The 23,791-nt window shown below is 33.9% G+C and overlaps 2 protein-coding genes across 2 annotated transcripts; one reads left to right on the top strand and one right to left on the bottom strand.

Annotated features, from left to right (window-relative positions):
• Window positions 1-11,866: 11,866 nt before the first annotated feature.
• On the top strand, window positions 11,867-15,616 carry LOC108210433 (expansin-A13). The gene is made up of 2 exons (XM_017381715.2): window positions 11,867-12,409; window positions 14,966-15,616. Exons 1-2 carry the CDS (start codon window positions 11,925-11,927, stop codon window positions 15,273-15,275), a joined length of 795 nt encoding a protein of 264 aa, XP_017237204.1. The 5' UTR covers window positions 11,867-11,924; the 3' UTR covers window positions 15,276-15,616.
• LOC108210432 (uncharacterized) lies at window positions 15,540-16,778 on the bottom strand. Its single transcript, XM_017381714.2, has one exon. The coding sequence runs from the start codon at window positions 16,663-16,665 to the stop codon at window positions 15,826-15,828; it is 840 nt and encodes a 279-aa protein (XP_017237203.1). The 5' UTR covers window positions 16,666-16,778; the 3' UTR covers window positions 15,540-15,825.
• Window positions 16,779-23,791: the final 7,013 nt, after the last annotated feature.

The following is a 23,791-nucleotide window of genomic DNA, read 5'->3' as shown; positions in this document are numbered from 1 at the left end:
GAAAAATCCGATCCGAAAAAAACCCGGTCTGGCCCGGCCCGGCCCGAGGGCCTAAAACAGGCCTAATATTTTCCAAAAAACCCGGATAAAATCCGGATTTTTGAAAAATCCGGGCTTTTTATAACTAAACCGGGCCTAGTATTTTTGGAAAAGCCCGGCCCGGCCCGGCCCGATTTTTGAAAAAGCCCGGCCCGATCTGGTTTGAAAAAAATCCGGATTTTTTTGGCCCGGTCTGGATCTGGCCCGAACAGATCTTTTGTGCATCTCTAAACTGGACTATTAGATACTGCCTGAGACAAATTGATCCCATTCCACCATTACTTGAGCAACATCCTTCAAGTTTGGACTGATGTTATGAAATAATAATTGTTCGATTCAGTCTTATATTTTTTTAAAAGGAATTCCAGATAAAAAATATATTTATAATTCAAAAAATCAGATTTTCTTATTTAAGAATCTTAAAAAAAAATATGATTATATTTATTAATCATAGATTAAATATAATTTTTATTTAAGATTTGTAAGATAATATAATTCTTGATTTTGATTTAGTCTTACAATTATTTTTGAATTTCGAATAGAAAATAAAGGATCGTAGGCGCCTATAGAAATCGTTTGTTTAATTTTTTTAATTTTTTGAGAGAAAATAGATAAAATAGCTAAAAGATAGTAATCGTAAAAGAGATATAATTCTAAGTAGATAAGAAATAGGAATTTGAACAAAAATATAATAGTTAAAATTCGTGAAATTCTAAGTAGTTAACAAATAGGAATCTTAAAAGAAAAGAGAGATAATTTTAAATAATTAAAAAATAAAATCTATTTAAATGGATATATTTATTCAATTATAATTATAATTTTATCATAATGTAAATGATTGTTGAGAGGATACGCAGGAGGTTATGTGGAGTCTCTAGAAACTTTTCGTTTAATTTTTCTTTTTCTTTTTTGATAAGCCATTAAAGAGTTAAACAAAAACATTACAGGCTTCCTCTCCATGCAAGACCTAAGAGAACCTATCTGCACAACTGAAACCTAACATCATCTACTACTAATAAGAGCATCGATTGAAAATTAGGAGAGAAGCCTTAATAAAACAATTTAACATCTCGCAGAAGAACTACTACTACCAAACTGCATCTTCTCTTTCCCCTTCCCTGATGGAATATTAGAAGTGAAATTCACTCTGCCTGACATCTGCATTCTGTCTGAATTCTCCCGGATTATATTCCAGATTGCCTCCTCTGCTCCTGCTGCACTAGCGGACCCTCAAAATCATCTTCAACCTTGATAACCTCGACCCTCTTGTTATCAGCCACCATGCATGAAAGATTCATTGGGCTGCGAGAAAGTGACATAGAGGAACAGTGAAAGGCCAGGCTTGCATCGTGGTACTGATCACAGAGAAAAGAAATTAGATTTGACTAAAGTTTAAATGGCCCAATAAGCACTAATCTCCCTCCTACAGCCAGCCTTGAACCATTCTATTTTTCGACATACCAGCTTTAGCCAATCCATCTGCTTCCATATTAAATTCTCTTCCTACATGCAAATAAGAAATTTTATCCAATCTATCCTCTCTAGCTGTAAGAAGCCCCAATTCCTGCCAATTTTTTCTAAGCTTTATGTTTTTTAATCTCAGAATTGTTTCCCGAGAATCACTGCATAAACATAAGCTCCTCCAATTTTTGTTGTCTCCAACTACTTCATTAATCATGTGTACCGCTGCAGCCCATTCTGTTTCACAGCTATTCTTGGCCTTGTAAGGTCCGAAAAATATATATAAAAGATTTCCGCTTGAATCTTTTATACAACCTCCAATCCCTGCCTTATTTATCTGAAGAAAAGCTCCATCCACCATGCAAATTAAATCATATTTACTCTGGCATTTTTTCCATAATTGATCTTTCTTTAGAAGCCACAATTTTTTGACAGCCAATCGAGGATTAGATTTCCAAGTCATCCAGCAATCTTCTTCTATTCCTTGTGATATCAACGACCAGCGATACCCTCTCAGTTTAATGTTATTTGATAAAGTATTGCGATCAATATTTACCTGGTTGAAAACCTTATTGTTGCGGCTAATCCAGATATACCAAAGACCCGCTGCTACGACTGATTTCCACACCTTATGCAGAACCACATCCTCCACCAATGTGAACATATTTCTCAACGAGAAGGTGGCAGTACAAAATCTGCTAAACGGAATATCCCACCATAAAGCTATATCCTCCCACACCCAAGTTGCTAAAACACAATCTTTCATTAAGTGCTGAATGCTTTCTGTTTGATTACCACACCATCCACACATGACACTGAAATTACTGGCATGAATTCTCTTGCTTAAAAAATCTTTAACTGGAAGTACACCATGCTCAATTTTCCACAAATGCAGACGAACCTTATGTGGAGCCTTTATTTTCCAGATTTTATTCCAAATATTGTCTTTATCACCGGCTGGAAATAACGAACTATACCCTTCACTGACCTTATAAAATTTATTTGTGTTGCTCCATAACAACTGATCTTCCTGATTAGATAACTGTAAGTGTTGCAGAATTCCATCTATACCAGACCACTCTTCTTCTTCCCATGCTCTCAGCTTCCTATACCATGCACTTTCAGAGTCCAGTTCTCCCCTTAACCATAATGTCATCATATCTTGAATGCTTATCCATTTATGTTTAGATAAGGTATATAATCTGGCATACGAAACTTTAAGGGGGGATTGCCCTTTCCAAGAATCCTCCCAAAAGAGAGCATTTTTTCCATTATATACCCTCCACACAAACTGCCTGGACCCTTCATTAAACTTACCCCTCCCATCTCCTAGCCTGCATATATTTTTAAAGAACACTGATAAATTCTGTTGGGATCCCACTTCTCCCAAGTTAACCCAAACATTATTGCCATATTTGCTTTTCAGTATCTTATTCCACAGAGCTGTTTTCTCCGAATAGCAGCGATACCACCATTTGAAAAGAAGGGCTTCGTTCCTTTCTTCAAGTAGCTTCAGGCCTAAGCCTCCCTCATCTTTTGATTTGCAAATTTGTTCCCATGCCACAGTATGCATCTTGTGAGTAATCAAACCAGAGTTACTCGTAAAATCCCACAAAAAACCTCGCCTGATTCTATCTATATTAAGAATGACAGTTTTTGGGATTTTGAGCAGACTCATCCAATATATGGGAAGGCTGTCAATCGCAGCTTTCAAAAGAACCGTCCTTCCAGCCATAGAAATTGATTTTCCACTCCAAACAGCCAATTTTTTCTTTATTTTTCCCATTAGAGGATCCCAATAGTTTACAGAATTTGGGGACTTTAACACCTCCATTCCTAAGTATACCAAACTATCTCCGCCAACTTCACAACCCAAAACCCTGGCACAATTGCTAACCAGTCCCATGTCTTGATTAATACCGTACAGTTGACTTTTATCGAAATTAATCTTTAAGCCTGACAGGACTTGGAATCCTTGAAGAATACTTTTAATTCCTTGAACTGACTTCAAATTATTGCCAATAAAGAGTAATGTATCATCTGCGTACTGTAAATGTGTGATCACCTCCGCGTCTTTTGTTAATTTAATACCTTCGATAATACCCAGATGCTCTGCTTTTTTGATCATACAACTCAGCACTTGGGCCACTAAGTCAAATAACAATGGGGATAAGGGGTCGCCTTGTCTAAGACCACGCCCTGGAGAGAATTCCCGTGTAGGGGAGCCATTGACTAAGACTGATGTCCTAGTTGTTCTCAGAATCTCTTCTATCCATGAATTCCATTCAGAGCTAAAATTTAATTTGCTTAGTAGATGTAGAAGGAAGTTCCAATCCACAGAGTCGAATGCCTTTTCAAAATCAATCTTTAGGATCATTCCTTTACATTTCCTTGTTTTGATGCTGTTTATTATTTCCCCAGCGATTAAAATACCATCTGTAATCAACCGACCCTTTATAAAGCCCGTTTGCTCTTCTGACACAAGCTTCCCAATGACCTTACTAAGTCTGGAGGCTAGCATTTTAGTGAGTGACTTCATGCTTGAGTTAATCAGGCTTATGGGCCTAAACTCCTTCATTAGTGTTGGAGAGCTGCACTTTGGAATCAAACAAATAAATGAAGAATTCATACCTCCCGGCAAAGTACCCTCATTCTGAAATTTTATTAGACATTCTAGCAGCTCTTCCTTAATGCAACTCCAAAGCTTTTTCATTGCTCCCATATTGAATCCATCCGGGCCAGGGGCCTTATCCGACGGGCTATTTTCCAAAGCCTCCTCTAGTTCTTCCATTGTGAACCTGGATGATAGCCAATTAGAGTCCTGCTGGTTCAGTTTTGCATCAATAAGTGTGCCCAAGTTGAAAATAGGATGTTCAAATTTCTTTTTGAAGAAATCATTAAAATGGTTGAAGAAAGCTTCCTTGAGATCATCTTTATCCTGAACCCACATGTTTTTCCAAAATATCCCTGAAATTTTATTTCTGCACCAATTTTTTCTCACTGCTTGATGAAAAAATTTTGTATTTTCGTCGCCCTTAAGATCCCACTGAATTCTTGACTTTTGTTTTAGCATACTCACCCTCTCCTCATATAGATTTAACAATTTTAGATTTACTGCATTCAATGTCTCCTCCTCGCGACCATCTTCCTCAAGCTGAAATTGCATTTTTTCAAGATGTTCTATCTTTCCATTCACATCACCATTTTCTCTTGAGTTCCAATCCTTGATGCAGCCTCTCACTCTCTTCAGCTTCACCATTAAGTTGCTTTTATTGTTGCTCCATAATTCCTTTATCGCTTTCATAAGCTCACTATTATCCAACCAAATGTCAAAGACCCTGAATGGCTTTGGACCCCAGTTTTCCACCCTATTACAAAAGAGCAAAGCTCTATGATCTGAAGTCTTCCTGTCTAACACCTTTACTATCCAATTCCCATAATCCAACCAGGAAATAGATATTAAAGCTCTATCCAATTTGCTCATCCTATTTTGAGGGCCACACCAAGTAAATTGTGAATTGTAACATTCTACGTCTATCAAAGAATTGGATTCGATAAAATCTGAGAATAAGTTCGAATCCCTTAATCTGTAGACACAGTTTAACCTCTCCTTTTCACATCTAACACAGTTGAAATCACCAATGCAAACAACTAGATCATCTCCTATGGAAGCCATGATATGAGATAACTCACACCAACATTGTTTCTTAGCTATAGGGTCCAAAGGAGCATAGATGTTACAACAATGAAACCTTTTCCCAGTGCTCTTAATAATACCTGCAGTCCATAGCCAATGTCTTTCACCCTTGACCTTATCTATCTGGATTAGATTTGGATCCCAGAATGTAATCAGTCCCCCCGAGAGACCTGAGGGGAAGACTTCCGACCAGCAGCAAGGATCATATGCACCTACTGATCTTCTAGGAAGAAAGTTATCCATCTTAATTTTTGATTCTTGAATACATACTATTACTGGAGAGTATTTTTGCACCATCCTTTTCAAATTATCTCTCTTGACATCACAACCCAAACCTCTAACATTCCAACTTATTATAGCCAAAGATTCCATTAAACAAACTATAAGAATGCAATGATAAACAATGTGACGGGATGCTTACTGAGTTAAGCGTTCCTTTATGCATGCCAAAGCGTCCGAGTTGCACATCTCCAAGCCCAATCCCATGAGTAAACAAGACTCCAAAACTTTGGCACTCTCTTTTTCTATATTTGCCGGTAACTCCTGACAAATGTCATTTTTCCCTTTGAATTTGATCGCAAAGCTCTTGACTGATTTTCTACCTGATTTCTTTGTTGGCCTGCCTCGTTTCCGACCTAGCTTGAGCTTATTCACATTGTTCACAATTGAAGACATAGAAATTCTGTCTTCATTCTGAGAGTTCCTTACAGATGATCCTTTTAGCAAAGAGGATTTGGAAGAAAGAAGAAAAGAAGATGATTTATCTTCTCTCATCAGCCACTTAACATTACTATCTTTCCCCGTATCACTTTTCTTCAAACAAGGCTCCTGCAGGGGCTCATTTACTACTTCACCAGCCTCCCCTACTGTCGGCGTGCCCAACACCTCTACTGACAAACCCACCACTTTGTCATCTATCAAACTCGCTCCTTTATCCACTTCGTTGGTTGCATTGTTTTCTTGAAAAGGAGTGTTATTTCCTTCTAACGGGCTATCATCTGCAAGATGATAGTGAGAAACAATATTATCTTCAGTGGCATCTCTGGACTTGCTAACCACTTCATTCCTTTTCGATACTGCACTTTCAGTACCCTCCATAGAAGAAGATATATCACCCGCGCTAGTAGTAGAGTTCTTATCAGATTGATCCTCCGATTCAGTAAACAGATATTGATCATACACATCTTCCACCGACACATCATGGATTTCGTTGAAATGCACCTTTAGAGTTTCACCTTGAAATTTGACAGTGATGCATTTGGAAAGATCTCTTGGTCTCAAAGTATCAATAGTAACTATAGGGTTGGAAAAAGTCATCTCATTATCGAAAGGACTCGAAATAGCACAAATATTACCCCATTCTTGAAGCATCCTCGAAAGATTTTTAAGATTCCAGCAGACCCAAGGTAGCCCGACACATTCCAGAGTGGCTTTTCTACATGGAACTATATCTCTCCAAGTTGCCTGTTTGCAGTTTAAAAAACCTAAGCTCAACATTTCCATGTCAACCTCTTTTAGTTTTTCTACTGACTCCCAGGTTAGCAAATATTTGAAGCTAGAGATACCCCTTACTACAATATTAACAAAACCTAGAACTTCAAGAGTATTGATCACTTCCAATACCGTGCCAGGTTTCCATAATTCAATCACCATACTTTTCTCTATTTCTTGGCTCACATCTGATCTTGCCTCCAGCTCAAACCCTTCTGTAGTTAAAATGTTTAGACTTCATGTACCTCTATCTAGCTTACTTTCCCCTGTATGTCCATTTGACTCTACCTTAGTAGGGGAAGAGATCTTTTTGTCCCTTGTGCGCATGTTTCTGGCAAACTGAGTTTTAATCTGATTACCTTTTATCACTTTTCCATTCGAGTTCCTGATAAAATTTTCTGCCTCGTCTGTAGATTTCAGCAAAACAAAACCAAACCGGCGACCAAATTTGTCCTTCTTGATTGGAAGAGTAATGTCTAAAATCTTACCCCAAGCCTTTAAAACTTTCCATAGTTCTTGCACTTTAGCCTCTATCGGAAGATTGTAAACGAAGACTGACTTACTTGGGATTAATCCTTTACTGCTAGAAGGCGTACCTCCATTGACGGGCTTGGAGGGTTTGGGGAAAGCAGGTTGTAAAAGAACCTTCTTGAAGTCCAGTTTTGACTTTTCCGCTTCCATATCTTGTGCCTCATTATGCTTTTTCTTTTCCTCTCTAGATCTTTGCAGTGATCCATAGTGAATGTGTCTTAAAGCCAGATTGATGCTCTCATCATCTTTAGAACTCAGTTGATTTAAAACGTACGAATGCACCAAATCTCTATGGAACCAGATAAAATCTATAAGATCTTTCTTCTCTGACTCTGACTTTTCGCTTGCAATCGGATCCAAGACTTCAGAAATTTTCAGCTTGTCGGCCTTCTCACAAAGCCCCTGGTGCAATAGAGAGCTCTGGATATCTTCTAGAGACTGTTCGTCTCCCTTGAGAGCACCGTCTAATAACTCAGCGTCCACAAACTTCCGCAAGAACTTAATTCTCTCTATAGCGACTCTAGCTAGACTGATGTTGTCCTTTTCTATAGTTTCTTTCAACTCGTAGTCCAACAAAAACCAATATCTCAGAACTGAGATTTTAAGCTTCTGTTTCTCTTCATCATTTAGAGAGTGTACTTCTCTCCAAGCTAACTCGAACCCTGAGTCCTGCACGCTATGTTCTGAGCTATCAACTCTCTTCCGGCGCCATTTTCCTTCTCCGACCCTTCGTCTCCTTACAGTCGCCATGGTGATGTAAATTTTAATCCCTCCAACTCTCTCTAATGGTTAATTTAAAATAGGTGTTATATCCGTTTAATTTTTCTAATAGGTAAGATAGCTAAAAAATAGTAATTGTAAAAGAGATATAATTCTAAATAGTTATTCCCTCCATCCCAATGAATAATATACATTGGGATTGAACACGGAGACAAGAAAAAGTGTAAGAAACGAGTAAAGTTAGATGAAAAATGAGTAAAATGTTGGGCCCCATTTATTTTTAATAGTAATAGATTTGAGATAGTGGAAAGACGTATTGGGTGTAATAGTGTTTTTATTATTATAGAATAGAGATAGTGAGAGAAAGTAGTGGTTGTAATAGTATTTTATATAATAAAAAGTTGCTATTTTGATAATGTATAGAAATGATGGGACATCCAAAAAGAAAACTGCATAGAAATAAATGGGACGGGGGAGTAAGAAATAGGAATTTTAACAAAAATATAATAGCTAAAATCTATGAAATTCTAAGTAGTTAAGAAATAGGAATACTAAAAGAAAAGAGAGATAATTCTAAACAATTAAGAATTAAGAATCTTAAAGAAAAATATAATAGCTAAAATCTATGAAATTGGATATATTTATCCAAATATAATTATAATTTTATCATAATGTAAATAATTTTTGATTAGTATTGTGTTTGAGGGGAAGCGGCCCAAATTAATTTTTATCTAAATAATAATAAATTTTCTATTAGTATTATGTTTGACAGGAGGGTCTGGTCAAACAAATTTTTTTTATTAGTATTGTGTTTGACAGGAGGGTCACTTAAACAAATTTTTATATTAATTATAATATTTTTTATTAGTGATATGTTTAACAGGAACATGACTCAAAATAAATTTTATGCAATTATAATATTAATTTGTATCAAAATTTCTAAAAAAGATTTTTTATTAGTACTGTGTTTGAGGGGAGGGCGGCCCAAATTAATTTTTATCTTAATAATAATAAATTTTCTATTAGTATTATGTTTGACGGGAAAGCGGTTAAAACAATTTTTTTATCTAAGTTATAATGTATTTTTTTTATTAAAACGGGACCACGGCTTTATTTAATTTTTATCCAAATATAATCTTTAACTTTATCATAATTATAATAATTTTTATTAGTATAGTGTTTGACGGCAGGGCGACTCAAAGTAATATCTAGGTTATATTTTTTTGTTATTAGTATTGTGTTTGACACGAGAGCGGCTCAAACTAATTTTTATTTATATTATTATATTTAATTTTATCATAATTATAATAATTATTGATTAATATTATCTTTGATGGAGGGCGTTCAAACAATTTTTTTTATTAGTATTGTATTTGACAGGAGGGCCACTTAAACAAATTTTATATTCATTATAATATTTTTTTATTAATGATATGTTTAACGAGAACATGACTCAAAATAACTTATATGTAATTATATTATTAATTTGTATTAAAATTTATAAAAAATTCACAACGCCGCCGCGAAGCGCGGCTTTATTCACTATTTAATATGAAATGAAAATCACTCTAATTACTCTATTAACAAGCAATGACGGTTTTTAATAACTAGGTTGCGATCGAAAATTCTAATTTAACCCGTCCATTATTTTCCACAATGCTAACGACACAGTCCCACCAGAATTGAGATCCCAAACCATGAAACCAACATGCAATGGACACGTTAACTTCAATTAGTGATTAGTGTGCTACAGCCTAGAGGCTCGTAGGTGAAATTGGCAAATTGTCAAAAGAGTATTCTGGGACATTGCAGTATAAATATATTTATGTGGAGTAATTCAATTTAGCAATGGAATCTGAGGCATACTATACGGGTCGTTTGGGTGAGATTAAAATAAGTGCTTCTTGTTTAAAATAAAAAATTGGAGTAGAAGTTAGAAGCAAGTTAAGACTTATAAGTGATTAAAGTGTTTGGGAAATAAGTAGAAGTCCTGAAACAAAAGCTAGCATTCCTAGCTTTTTATAAGTACTTCTTGACTTTTTACACAAATGATACAAATAAGTGCTTATAACTCATAAACCAGAAGCTGGGCTTTTAAGCTCCAAACAAACACCACCATAGATAAAAAAAAACAGTCATGGAACGTGGAGTGGAATTAATTTCATAGTGGTTGTTATTAATATTTTACAAATATTTCTAGATGTATAGTTCTAAAAATTATCTTTCAAAAAAATTAAAAATATAACCTAAACTACACTTCTTTACATATTAAAATATGTGGATCAAAATAAGATCACAGCTATTTTATTTGCTTTGTTATTGTGGAGACCATATTATTTGTTTGATAAAGAGTTTTATTCCAAATTTATCTGGGTTTTGTTTATATTTTTGTAAGAGCTTGGTGTGTTTTTTGTGTGTATTGGTATGATTATATCCAGGACGTTAGATTTGTCGGATTTTCACCGGTTTGATTCAATGATAAAGATTTATATGAAATTACGATCACAGTCGATAGTTTAAACTGGTTGCGATAAAGCATATACATGTACATATATCATCTTCAACAAATCGCTTCATTGTGCCTTTATAAATACTAGATTAATCAGCGATATGATTCACTTTATATTTATTTGACTCGATTGTTTTTGTAGTGCCGTATAACATTTCGTTACTGAATTAATTCCTTTTATTTCAAAGAAAGATGATAACTAGCATAAGACTCACGGTGTAATTATAATGCGTGGACTTATAGTTTCCTCGAGTTTATACGATAACGGTTCAATTTAAATTCATGTGTTTTTGGACTACATCCCGATTTAATGAAATGATTGAAGAAAGAAATAAAAAATTTATTATAAATTTAGATTATTTTTTTTTATTTTCACTCATTTCGTTCAAAATAATTTGAACAAAAAAATTAATACAGATATTTTCCAAATTTAACTTTAATATTAAAGAAATACTCATCTACTTCCTCATATTTTCTTATCATCATAAAATTTGGCTTACAGCGTTATCCAAGAGTACCAACTTTAATCCACAAAGAAAGAAAAAATTTGCAGACAGATAGCATCTTTGTTGTTCACAGTTCACACTCACGCTTTAAACTGTTATTGTCGGTACCTTTTTTCATTTTTGATTTTATTTTATAGCAGGCATTCATATTTTTCACATTCTTTTCTTTTAATATTTATCTATTTTTAATAATTCAAAATTTTTGAAATAAATTTATCCTCTACTTTCATCCAATTTCCTAATGTGTCCAAACTATTAATTAAATGATAATTTCATCATCTTTTTTAATCTTGTAATTAAACACTAATGAGCGGTGCTTTATCCATCAATTTACAAATACATATAAATTCGTTCTACTTATTTAAAGAGATTAATAGTTAATATCTTCTAATAATTTTTTTATTGAGATATCTTCTAATACCTGAAAATCATAAAAAATTAATAAAAACAAGTATTTATACAATAATATTATTAATGAAACATTAAAAAATTTGTTATATTGATCGGTATTTAGACATATATATTTTATTAATTTGTAACATATTTTAGTTGGTACTTATAATATAATCAGAATATATTTTAATTTTTTATTAGTTTTTCATTAAAAACTTACTCAACCTTTAAATAAAAAACTAATCTAACACACCTAATAGATATATATTAACTTACATAATTTTTTAGTTATTTATATTAATTTGAACTAAAAAATATACATATTATTCTAAGATAAATATAATAAAATTAATTACGTACTAAAATATATACAATCAAATAAATATACACCTGGATCGCACTAAGTTATCTATAACGGCGATAAAAATGCACTTGCGTACATCTAACAACAACAGTCGTTGTAATTAGGGGTGAGCATTCGGTACGGTTAACCGAAAACCGAACCGAATAACCGAAAAAAATTCGGTTCGGTTAACTTGTAATAACTTACTAAAAAAACCCAAGAGCAAAGACAAGAATGGCAGCATCAGCAACCACACTGCTTGTGGCCACTCTTCTTCTCACTCTCTCTCTACAATCATCCTCCCACTCTCTCTACTCTTTCTCCCCCTCCCCTCCCCAACACTCCGAGTGGCGACCGGCCAGAGCCACCTACTACGCCGCCGCCGACCCCCGTGACATTGTCGGCGGCGCGTGTGGCTACGGGGACCTGGAGAAATCCGGGTATGGCAAGGCCACGGCGGGTCTGAGCTCTGCTTTGTTCGAGAAAGGGCAGATCTGTGGGGCTTGTTTTGAAGTGAGGTGTGTTGAGGATCTAAAGTATTGTATTCCGGGGACTTCGATTATAGTTACGGCCACTAATTTTTGTGCTCCTAATTATGGGTTTGAAGCTGAGACTGGTGGCAAGTGTAATCTCCCCAATGCTCATTTCGTCTTGCCTATTGAAGCTTTCGACAAGATTGCTATTTGGAAAGCCTCTAACATGCCTATTCAGTATCGCAGGTACTTTTTTTTCTCAATAATAATTATGAGAATAATAATAATACTGGGTGCCCGAGTATCATACTTGTAAACTACTGCTAAAGTCTTTATCTTCTGGGTCATCCAAGTAGATACATACATAAATGTTGTGAATTTAATGTGTAGATCCGCTGGTGATGATTACGTGACTGCGGGGCTTGAACTCAAAATTTTGATATTTATTGTTATTTAAAACCAGGGATACAATTCATCTACGTGTATGTAGACCATGACAAGAAAACAACAACAATGAGGCCTGGCACTTATCAAAAAAATTAAAAACCAGGGCCGGTTCTCTAAATTTCTGCAGTGATAAAGTGATTCTGTTTCAGGAAAACCTCAACATCTAACAGCAATCGCCTCATCCTATGTATAATGCTGCTGACCTTGTATTTGCCAATTTCTGAGAGCATCTCCTAGTTGGCTCCTCATATAACCTAACAAGTTAATACATTGTTAAGAATGTCAACGCCATTAATGCTACTCATTCTCTAATAGAGAATCTCTATATAGTTTATCCGTATTTGAACTTAAAGAGAAGGAAAAGTAGCGGATTAATCGGAGGGAAAGACTTAGACATGTGGAGGCTTTTAAATTAGAGGAAAAATAAAAGTCTATTAAGTTTGTAAAGAGGCTCTAAAGTTGCTTTCACTAGGATGGAATGGAATGAAAAATTTGAAGAAATAAGAAATTATGAGACAATAGTGATTAGTGACTAAATATGAGTAAGTCGTAAATTTTTTATGATGAAGATTGCAAGAAAACATGATGAAGAAGTGGAATGAGCATTCCTGCCAAAACATGTGGGTTATGTTTCTAGTTTAAATAGTTTGGATTGGAATGATTGAAGGAATGAAAATTTTATACATATTAAATCACCTCAAATTTATAGGACAAATTTCATTCCATTCTCCCCTCATTCCATTCCATCCAAGTGAACACAACATAATGTTGTGTTTGGTTGGTGTGATAAATATGGAATGAATGAAATGAAATTTGAATTATGTTATGATCAAATGTTTATGAATTTCATTACTACAGATCAAACTCCCAATTTGGGAATAAATGTTCCATTCCTTTCTATACTCATTTTCCTATAAAATATCATCATAACAATTTTGCATTCACTTAATTTTTTTCAAAAATTTTCCTCATACCTCTACTATTTTCATTCAAATTTATTCATTTCATTCTCCCCAACCAAACACATCATAAGAGTCTCTTCGATCTCTATTTGAAACACAATTATGTATTTTTCTACTTTAGAGCCCATATAGAGAGCCTCATGGAGATGCTCTTAACAAGTGAACTGACACATTGCCACAAAGAAATGGTCCTTAACCGCTGTTTTAAAAGTTGGATATTCTGTAGTAACATCTTTCATTGAGTAAGTGCTTAAAATTTTTTAGGTAGACAAAGATGGCTGCAGGGATCGAGTCCATTTATATTAGTTGCAAGCTCTGTAGTAGCACAAGCATGTTCTACGGATGGACCTCGACCCTTGATCTCGACTCAATCTGTATAATTTTGAGTTTGTACTACTTGCAGGCCTGATGATTTTTTTTTTCATGTGCCTTTTACCTTCTGTTTTAATACCACTTTTGACACAACCAATTGACCATGACATTTGCACCAAGTCTGTGCAACCAACTTCAGGGGTGGGCAAGTCTATACATGTTATCTTACTTCTATTTCCTCTCTAGCAACCTGTTGTGCTTTCTGCTAATATCACCAAATTTATTGATCGAGTGGTATTAATAGGCCGTTTGGAGTAGATAGATGAACTCGGCTTTCTGTGATAGTGAGCAAAATTAGGTGCAATACTCATTTGCTGGTATTGTGTAACCTAAATAGAGGGATTTATCAGCTGTTATGCTATTAAACCCTTCTGTTTTCTTATATGCTAGCCTATATCAGATGCACAAGCCATTTTTGATATTTGGTCAAATTTTTAATTTTCATTTATAAAATAAATTTACAAATAAACACTAAATATAAGAAGGCCCAAGAAATATGTTTAAATGTCTTTTAGATAGAATATTGTAGACCATTAAAATATGTTTTATATTACAGAGGCCCAACGGTTGGCCCAAATAGCAACAGACAACCGACCAACCACAACTTTAAATGTTTCGTCTTAATAGTATAGCTGGATCAAATAAAAACCCTTTTAATTCACAAACTTACAAACTTTTTTGTACATGTTATATTTTAGTCATATTAGGCGTCTAGGTCAAAAAAAAATCATATAAAATGTCACCCTTTTATTAAAAATAGGCAAGTAATTTTTTTTGTAGAACTTGCCTTCAACCTGCATATAACTCAAGTTCAATATCATCTGTTCAACAACAACTATCATTGCATTGAAAACATAGCAATTGGGGAAACTAAAGTTTAAAAAGTTCGCAAGTTTGTAGCGGAACCCTCCCCTATATATATAGAATTTAAGCATTATGAATTGGCTTTTACTGCGCTTTTACTGCACTTATACTTAAATAGTTCCGAATAATGAAGTTCATAATTTTCTCATATTCACAGGATCAAGTGCAGAAAGGAAGGAGGGATACGGTATACTATCGATGGTGCTGCTATTTTTCTTTCAGTGTTGATAAGTAATGTTGCTGGTGCTGGAGATATTGTGGCAGTGAAGATCAAGGGTTCAAGAACAGGATGGCTGCCAATGAATAGAAATTGGGGGCAGAACTGGCATATAAATGCCGATCTGAAGAACCAACCGCTTTCTTTTGAGCTTACTAGCAGTGATGGGGTTACATTGATATCATACTATGTTGCTCCACAAAATTGGGATTTTGGACAGAGTTTTGAAGGCAAGCAGTATGAAACCTAAGGTGACGGCTTAGGGACTTGTAATTGATATATATTCTCTACGATCACATCGTGTTAGCTTTGATGTGCTAGTGGAATCTTTACTTGTATTGTGAAGTGGGGGAAGAATTTAGATCTTAGTAGGCAATTGTATGATGGAGCAGACTTAGATTGTTGTGTTGAGAATTGAGAAAGAATGTGAACAGTACTCTCTGCCACTATTGCAGTGAGCTCCTCGACTAGACGACTACAATGGTAATTTTTTACAGCTGATATAGAGTGTGTCAACCATGGAACTATATCATACTTGAGTGGAATTTTAAAGTACTTTACATATCGAGATTTTATGATATTTTGGCATAAGTCAGTAATATTTATAGTTATATTCTAAGATTAACTACATGGAAAGATGAACCAGAATCTATGTATATGTGCAAAGCAGGTTATTTGTTGGTTGTATTCGGTAGGTGAGGTGGAAGGACAGTATTGAATCGAGGATGTTTGTTTGGTTGTGGTAAACTTGTTAAAATGACTCCAGTCTGTAGTCACTGAAACAGCAAGATGGCTTTAATTTAATATGCTGCCTTGTATAGTTGATCCAGTTGTTCCTGTAAGTTGTGAATCACAGCATCCTTGTCATGAATGATCCCCAACAGTCTTGCATTCTCATCTTTGAGTGCCTGAAACTCACACACTATGCCTTCAATTTGTGCTTCAATGGTTTCGTCGCTCAGCTCAAAAGCGCTCTCCACAACTCTAACCACCCTCCACAAGCTCACCACAATCACCAGCCCGCCTCCCATTTTCTCCAAAAACACTTCCAATAACAAAGCCACCACTAAAACCACGGCATCAACTACATAACCCGCGCGCCTAAAGAACAGACCGCCAAGCGCCACCACCAGACACAGACTCTTCAACGAAAGCAAGCTCAAAATGGCTATTCCTATCCAGTGATACCATGCCTCCTCCACTCCTTTGCTTGATTTACAAGAGACCAGAGACGATGAAAGCTCAAGAATGGTGAGAATAAGATCGGTGAGGAGTAATGAGATTGCTAATATGCGTACAGGAGTTGATTCCAGAAAGTTGGCCAACTCGACTCTCCAAGGTGATCTATCAGTTGTTCCCTGTTGTGGTGCCGTATGGAAAAACAGCTTGTTCCATTTTTGTCTTCTGTTCCAGTTCTTAATTAGTTTTTGGATGGAGTTTTCGACAGTGTCTGTCGAGATTGAGGATGTAGAAGGAGGTCTTGATTGTTGGACATGAAGAGAACAAGTCGGCGATTCGTGTTGGATGATCATTCTGTGTCCTGAGTTTGTAAGAATCGGAAATGGATGATCTTTAAGTAGATTTGTAAAAGATAGAGGAGTAATGAATATAGAAAAAACTGAAAGATACTTGAGACTCATGGTAGGCGGTTTGCAGTTTGCAGGCCTTGCTTTAAGGTCACGTTGAGAGGCTAGTGCTACAGCTGTTTGATATCGTCATAAGACTATGCGTCCAAGGATCCAATACAACTAGTAGCATTACATTGCTTTCACTGCCTCACCAAATTTTCAGAGCTGTAATCCAGTTTTACAGGTGCAGTACAAGTAATCAAATTCCATGCTGTATATCATTAAATTATCATGTGGGTTAAATAACATAAGTATTTGAATTTTCTAGTAAGTAATTAATACGTTGGTTTGGTGTAATGCATGATCTGAAAATAAACTATGGACATATTAAGAGTAGTTGATCATATTAATTATGATTTAACCCGTGTCTCAAGGACACAGGTTAACCATTCCGTTATAATAATGTAATTATGACTTAACTCGTGTCTTGAGACACAGGTTAACTATTCTGTTATAATAATGACGAGAGTGACAGAAAATTGAATTTAAAATTTTAATCTGAATTTTGATATCACGTTACCTCCTCCTACAATTTTTAAAAATGATGCGAAACAGGAAGGATAATTTTAGCTGGTGTTAGGGAAGTCAACTTCTGGGCTTTTAAGCTCAGAAGCCCACTTCTTTTTTTCTACTGACTGTTTGACAATTGATCCCAACCACTTAAAAAAAAGTAGAAGAAGGGAAAAAAAAGCTACTGAACATGGCTTTTTCTTGTTGCTCAGCTTATACTTATTTCATCCGCGGCTTGCCTTTGATTTCTTTTGTTTATTTTTTATTCCTCTGCTCATGTTATCTCCTTCCAGATGCGATTGAATATATGAATTTTTTTATTTAAATTTTTGTCTTCAATTTTATAAAATACTCAAATATATCTACTCTTCTACTCTTATATATAAAAGGAGAACCAAGGGCAAAATATGTCAAAAAAATGCCCGTGAAATCTCAATTGTACCCTCGGTTATAATGTAATTACAAAAATACCAATAATCAATGTAATTAATATATTCTCACTAATTAATGAACTATGTACACAATAAATACTTATATTGATTGCTCTCATTAATAAAAGTATTATTGTAGTTTATTCATTTGCATATTTAATAAATTTTGTGCACATAATTTGATATCACTCATAACCAAAATAGTTGGTTTAAAAAGCCCGTTAAATCTCAATTGTACCCTCAGTATAATGTAATTACAATCCTTTGCATAAATTTAATAAATTTTGTGCACATAATTTGATACCACTCAAAACCAAATTAATTGGTTTTATTGAACTGAATTTAATATTTCAATCAAAATCGAATAACGAAACAAAAAATTAAATTTTTGTAGAGAATATTGCTAGCAAATTAGGAAAAATTTTAAATTAATACTTTATTTTATTAAATTTAGTAGTTTCGAACTAAATTACTAACAATAACATTAATATACAATCCAAATTACTAAGAGTAATAATATTGAAATATACAAAAATCATAAATGAATAAAAATTAAATTAATTTGCTTCGGTATTCGGTTAACCAAAATAAATGCTCACTCGTATGTGTGTGACCTAAAAGAGAACAAAAAAAAAGGAGAGTGAGGGACCTCATCTATATACCGTTAATCATTAAATAATTTAGTAAACTTGAATTGCACATTAAAATTATTTAGCTTAATAAGTCTGTCGAGGATAAGTACTTAGACTTGAAAAATACTAGGATCAGAATGAGATGTATCAAAAAGTTTATTTAAATTATTTATGATAATTATATGTATATTTATATATTACATGTTACGACACTATTTCAAACTCTCAAGTGTAAATTAATTTAGTTATGTTGATCTTTATTTTATTTTATCTAAAAAGATCATATTTCCGTATACTTTTTAAGGTCGGATCCACGTCGTCTAGAATATGGCCCAAGTTTTATTTAAGTGACCGAGTTAGACCACAAATCAAGTTACATGTCATGCAAATAATGTAAAAATCAACTAGGAGAATAATTTCGAAACACCAGATCTAATAGATAAATAATCATCATAAAAATTTGTTAAAGAAGCATGTAATATTTTTTGCCAAAGCCTCTCACAGCCCCGGGACAGGCTCCAGACAGTCTTAAGAGCCAAAACTTGGCCCCACCATTGTCCCACTAGGTCCCGCCCTGATCTTATTAGGCCCCACTTAGACCCGTCTAGGCCCATCTGAGGGCCCATCCCCGATCCCGAAACCCTTACCATTCTACTTTACCGCATTAGTTTGAATTTAGTTTGTATTTTAATAGTTTGTATTAGAGTAGGACCCTGTATAGCTAAAGTTCAATTAAAGACCGTCTATCATATTCTGTCAAAAAAGAAAAAAAAAATCGTCTATCATATGATTATATCAAATTAATTTGATCTAAAAATAATTTTAACTATCAAATTTTGATTGAACAATCGACTGGACAAATTAATATCAGGATAAACATTTCATATATAAATTATGTTGTGTTAGTTCAAGTTGAATAAATTATAACTACTTGAATCATGTATTATTAACATTATTAGTTGCTTTTTAAAATAAATTTATATTTATAAAATTATAAAATCAAATATTTTATGGAAAAAATTAAATTAAAATTAAAATATATAACTTTAAAATAAATATTATAAATTATGGGCCCGTGCCTAGCACGGGCTTTTATGCTAGTTTATATCAAAATGAGAGACAAAGCAAACCATAAATCATTTTTTATATAATATAAATATTAATCTAATATAATATTTTCATCAATTTTTATCAATTTATTTCGTAAATATCAAATAATTATATTACAAAACTATGAAACTATACCAACTTATAAGTTAAGTTATCCAAACACTTAAAAAACTTATAAAACTTATAAGTCACGGTATCCAAACACTTATAATAATTTATAAGTCCAAACCAACTTCTCACTTTTAATCCACTTCTTTACTTTAAGCAATATGTCACTTCTTTTAAGTTCAGCCAAACGGCCCCTTAGTCTTTACCATCGGAAATAACTCAGCAGTTGGCATGTGCTTTTTACTTTTAGGGGTATACCATGTGTGTTTTATGCAGTGTTCTAAAAATCGCCGAGTCGGCCGAGTACTCATTCCATTCTGAGTACTCGTTTTTAATCCCTCGTCCAATCCGAGTTCTGAGTAATCGGGTTCAAAACCGATTTATTAAAAGTTGGTCAAGACTCGGTTTGACTCCGAGTACTCAAGGTCAAATCCGAGTTTGACTTATCAATTTTTTATTGTTTTATTTGAAAATTATTTCAAAAGAGACTAAACGTAAATTTATATATATTTTGGTCTTTTTCTTGCAAAGTATTGACATTAATTAGAAAGTATATGTGTTTTATCATTAAAACTTGTGAATGATTATTATGTTAAAAACTATCAAACAAGTAACTTTTATTTGAACTTTATTCTTTCAAGTGTGTTATTAAAATTATTAATGTTATTAGATAGTTTTATTATTAATTAGTATATAATTATATATGAGAGAAAAAATCAATTAAAAAATTCTGATTAGTTATCCGATTACTCATTCCGAGTACTCTTCCGAGTACTCATTTTTCCGGAACCAAACCGAGTTGGACCGATTTCCGGATTTTACGACCTTGGTTTTATGTATGGGATTTTGGACTTTACCTGTTGCAATATGTTCATTTCGGTCGTCTCTTATATCTGGGTACAGGCTACAGCACCTGAACGGCTGGCTGTCATAACAATAGTGCATGTAACAGTCAAGTTAGAAAATGCATTAAAGCTGTGATGGGTGCCCAACCCATTTTCTAAAGTTATGATCAAAATCAGGATTGTTTGTTATATGGGTCTATAACTTAACGCCAAACTGTTCAATATAAATGGAGATGCCAGCAGTGATCTTGTAACTTTTTTCACTTGTCTAAAACTGGCAACTCACAAATATTCTATATCAATTAATATTCGCATATACATATGTATGACTATAATATGGCATGTAAATTATATAACTTCAACTGATCATAGCAGTCTTATAAATTGCGAGAAATAGTCTAGCTAGGAACGTGATGTAGAAATCGATAATCAGAATTAATCAATTTTTCTATCAATTCGGAATTTATTAAAAATTTATCAAATTTTGTCCGATAAATGAGGAATTTTTAGTCAACTCAGAATTTAAACAGTAAATTAATAGAACCTATCACATTAGAGCATCTCCAACCATTGAAACCCCTTAGCTAAAAGGTGAGTTGACATACTAAAAATAAAAAAATTTAGCCAACAGCTCAAAAAACGCGACTCCAACTATACCCAGTTGTTGTCTATAATTTTAGCCAACGTCCTATGGATGGCTAAATTTGTCGAACCTCTACAGGTTTGTAAGAAATCTGTAGGAAGATTGCACATCATTTATTACCATATTAAACTGATATATTCTATTTTAACAATCTAAAATATTAATAACATACTATTTTTAAATTATAGCCAACCGATATAGCCAATACCATTGAAGCAAAATGTCTTACAGGTTCAACAAATTTTACTGACAGATCTCATTTAGCTAACGATTATAGCCAACCCCGTTGGAGATGCTCTTACCAAAACATACTTGGAACTCTTCATGGATATCCAAGTAGGACCTTAACCAAGATATCCCAACCTTACATATATCAAGTGTGTGTGTTTGATTGTGTACATCACCATTTGGGTGGTTAGTGTACAAACTCAAACATTGTAATCAGCAATAGCATGTTTCTTGGCATTTCTCTGTTCGGGGACCCTAATGTTTTGTAACACCTTCCAATTGCATGTGGACAAATGTTCAAATACAGCCCTCTTTTGTTTTATTGAATTTAAGAAATTTCATGTTTAGCTTTCTATGCGCCCAGCTTTCATCCCAGCTTCAATGTGCCCATTAATATTTGTAGCCTCCCTTGCTTGACAACTCCTCATGTGAAACTGACCCACATTGCCCAAAAATGTTTGTTTGTTGTTTGTAACTAGCTGTGAGTTATTATTGCAACTCAACATTTTGTTCTTCACATTTAGCAAATTACGAAATACATTTTCGTTCTTCTGAAAGCTCAGCCCCGAGATCGTAAATAGTTCTCGTGCAAGGAAATGGTTGTTTCTCATGGTAGCTGACAGGGGACACTTTGTTCCTTACATTTCATCAACATCCCTGACATTAGAGCTCATTTCGTTCGGTGTGTTTTCGTGTTTTGTGTATTTGAGAGTGAAACTCATATTCAGTCGTTATTAATTTCGTGTGCTTAATCTAAAACCTGTATCCGATTCAAAATGTTTCATGTAATTTTCATGCACATTATATAATATGATATCCGCCAAATGCAATAACGAATCACTAGACATCTCCTATTTATTTTTTGAAATAGAAAATATATTTCTTTCCCTTTCTACACTCCTCATCTCCCTATTTCATATTTTCTATATTTTTGTGCGCACTATTCATTTTTACTAGGCACTCCAGCTATGCACATGTTGGATACCAGACATGCTGAAAATGTAAAATCGTAATAGATGAGCAATCTTTTTCAAGATCAATTATTTTATAATATTTTCTTAGAATACACCACGATGTTGTTTGTACTTGCCCTCGCTGCACGGGATCAAATCGATGCGCTTGTACCCAATCATAAACAACCTACATTATTATAAGCAGAAATTATGGCTCTCCAAATAATGTACTACTGTTTTCGCCGTTTCATAGCCAGGTGTGGCTGCTGGGCACCGTTACAATCGAGTTTTGAGAAACCAACTCGAGAGAAGAATGAATTCAGTTGCGGGCTACATACGGAGACCCATGCAATGACAACAAAGCTAGAGGATCGAGTACACTTAAATATAATTTTAGTGACCGAGTTTCGGGGGAGTGCTGTTTGCGCTTTGGAATCCTTTTTTTTTGTTAGGCACTTTGGACTGCTCTAAAGCTACGAAATCAATACTCACTTCATCAGCATGTAGTTGCAAACAATATATTATCTTCCATTTACGTCCATGAACTTATTATTATGGGTTTTGCCACCATAGTTTTATTTGGAACAGAATATAGAGATGGGATGCTGCATCTCTTAATTATGTAATTATAATTTATTAAATTATATTTTTATGAAAAATGAAATGTTATGACGATGTTTTGTGTTATTTTTTTAAAAGAGATTTTCAATCTAGTTTTTAAAAAAAAAAAAGATTCTCAATCAAATATAAATACATTGACAGTAGAATACAAATAATAATACTATATTATGTTGGTCCGAAATATGTTTATATATGTATTTTATCACTCAACACACACATTTTATTGGTCCTAAAAAAATACAATTTTTATAATTTATTTTTAATTTTAAACAAAAATTTAAAAAATATATTTTTAAATTAATACTTTACGAGCTTCATCCCTCGGAATATACTCCCTCTCTCCCTATCATTTATTTATACTTTTTTTGCATTGCTCGACAAGTATTTCAAGACGTATATAAAGCATAGTCCCGTAACTTTTTTCTAAAAATTTTTCATTTTATTCAGAAGAAAAAAATCAAAATAATTTATGAGACTTTATTTTATGACAACATAAGACAGAGTGCCGAGTCCGTCCCCAATGCAAATAATTGAGGGGGACGGAGGAGTACAATTTAGGGGATGCAAATACTACGATACTGTTTGGGAATTAGCTGTTTTAACTAACTGATTGAATTAAATGTTTTGACTAGCGGATTGAATTAAATGTTTTGACTAACGGATTGAATTAGTTGTTTCTCGTAAAACTGTTTCGTAAATAGCTGATCGATTAGCTTTTTTTGACACAAACCAAAACCAGTAATCCAAAAGACTACTCAAAGTAGCTTTTTTAAAATTAACCTTTTGGATTCAAACTTCTATTTCAATCCGTCAACTACCAAATACTAATATTATCTTATTTCAAGGGTGAAACCTCTAAAACACCTTAAGAGGGGTGTATTGGATTGGGATTTTAAAGATTTTTTTGCATTCATGAAATTCGAGGGTACTCGATTGAGATTGTTTGAAATCCATTAAAAACTTGAGTTATTCAATTGGGATTTTAAATTATACTACAAAATCTGGTGGTATTCAATTGGGATTTTAAATTATGCTTTAAAATCTGATGGTATTCAAT

The sequence above is a fragment of the Daucus carota genome, chromosome 3, assembly GCF_001625215.2.
Source record: "Daucus carota subsp. sativus chromosome 3, DH1 v3.0, whole genome shotgun sequence".
In the NCBI taxonomy this organism is placed as follows: domain Eukaryota; kingdom Viridiplantae; phylum Streptophyta; class Magnoliopsida; order Apiales; family Apiaceae; genus Daucus; species Daucus carota.
This window is presented reverse-complemented; position numbering and strand designations above follow the sequence as displayed.

Bases quoted from the DNA above. Each gene is read 5' to 3' on its own strand.
- LOC108210433 (XM_017381715.2), top strand. From the start codon at position 11,925: ATGGCAGCATCAGCAACCACACTGCTTGTGGCCACTCTTCTTCTCACT. The intron at 12,410-14,965 runs GTACTTTTTTTT...TCATATTCACAG, and splicing joins ATGCCTATTCAGTATCGCAG to GATCAAGTGCAGAAAGGAAG.
- LOC108210432 (XM_017381714.2), bottom strand. From the start codon at position 16,665: ATGAGTCTCAAGTATCTTTCAGTTTTTTCTATATTCATTACTCCTCTA.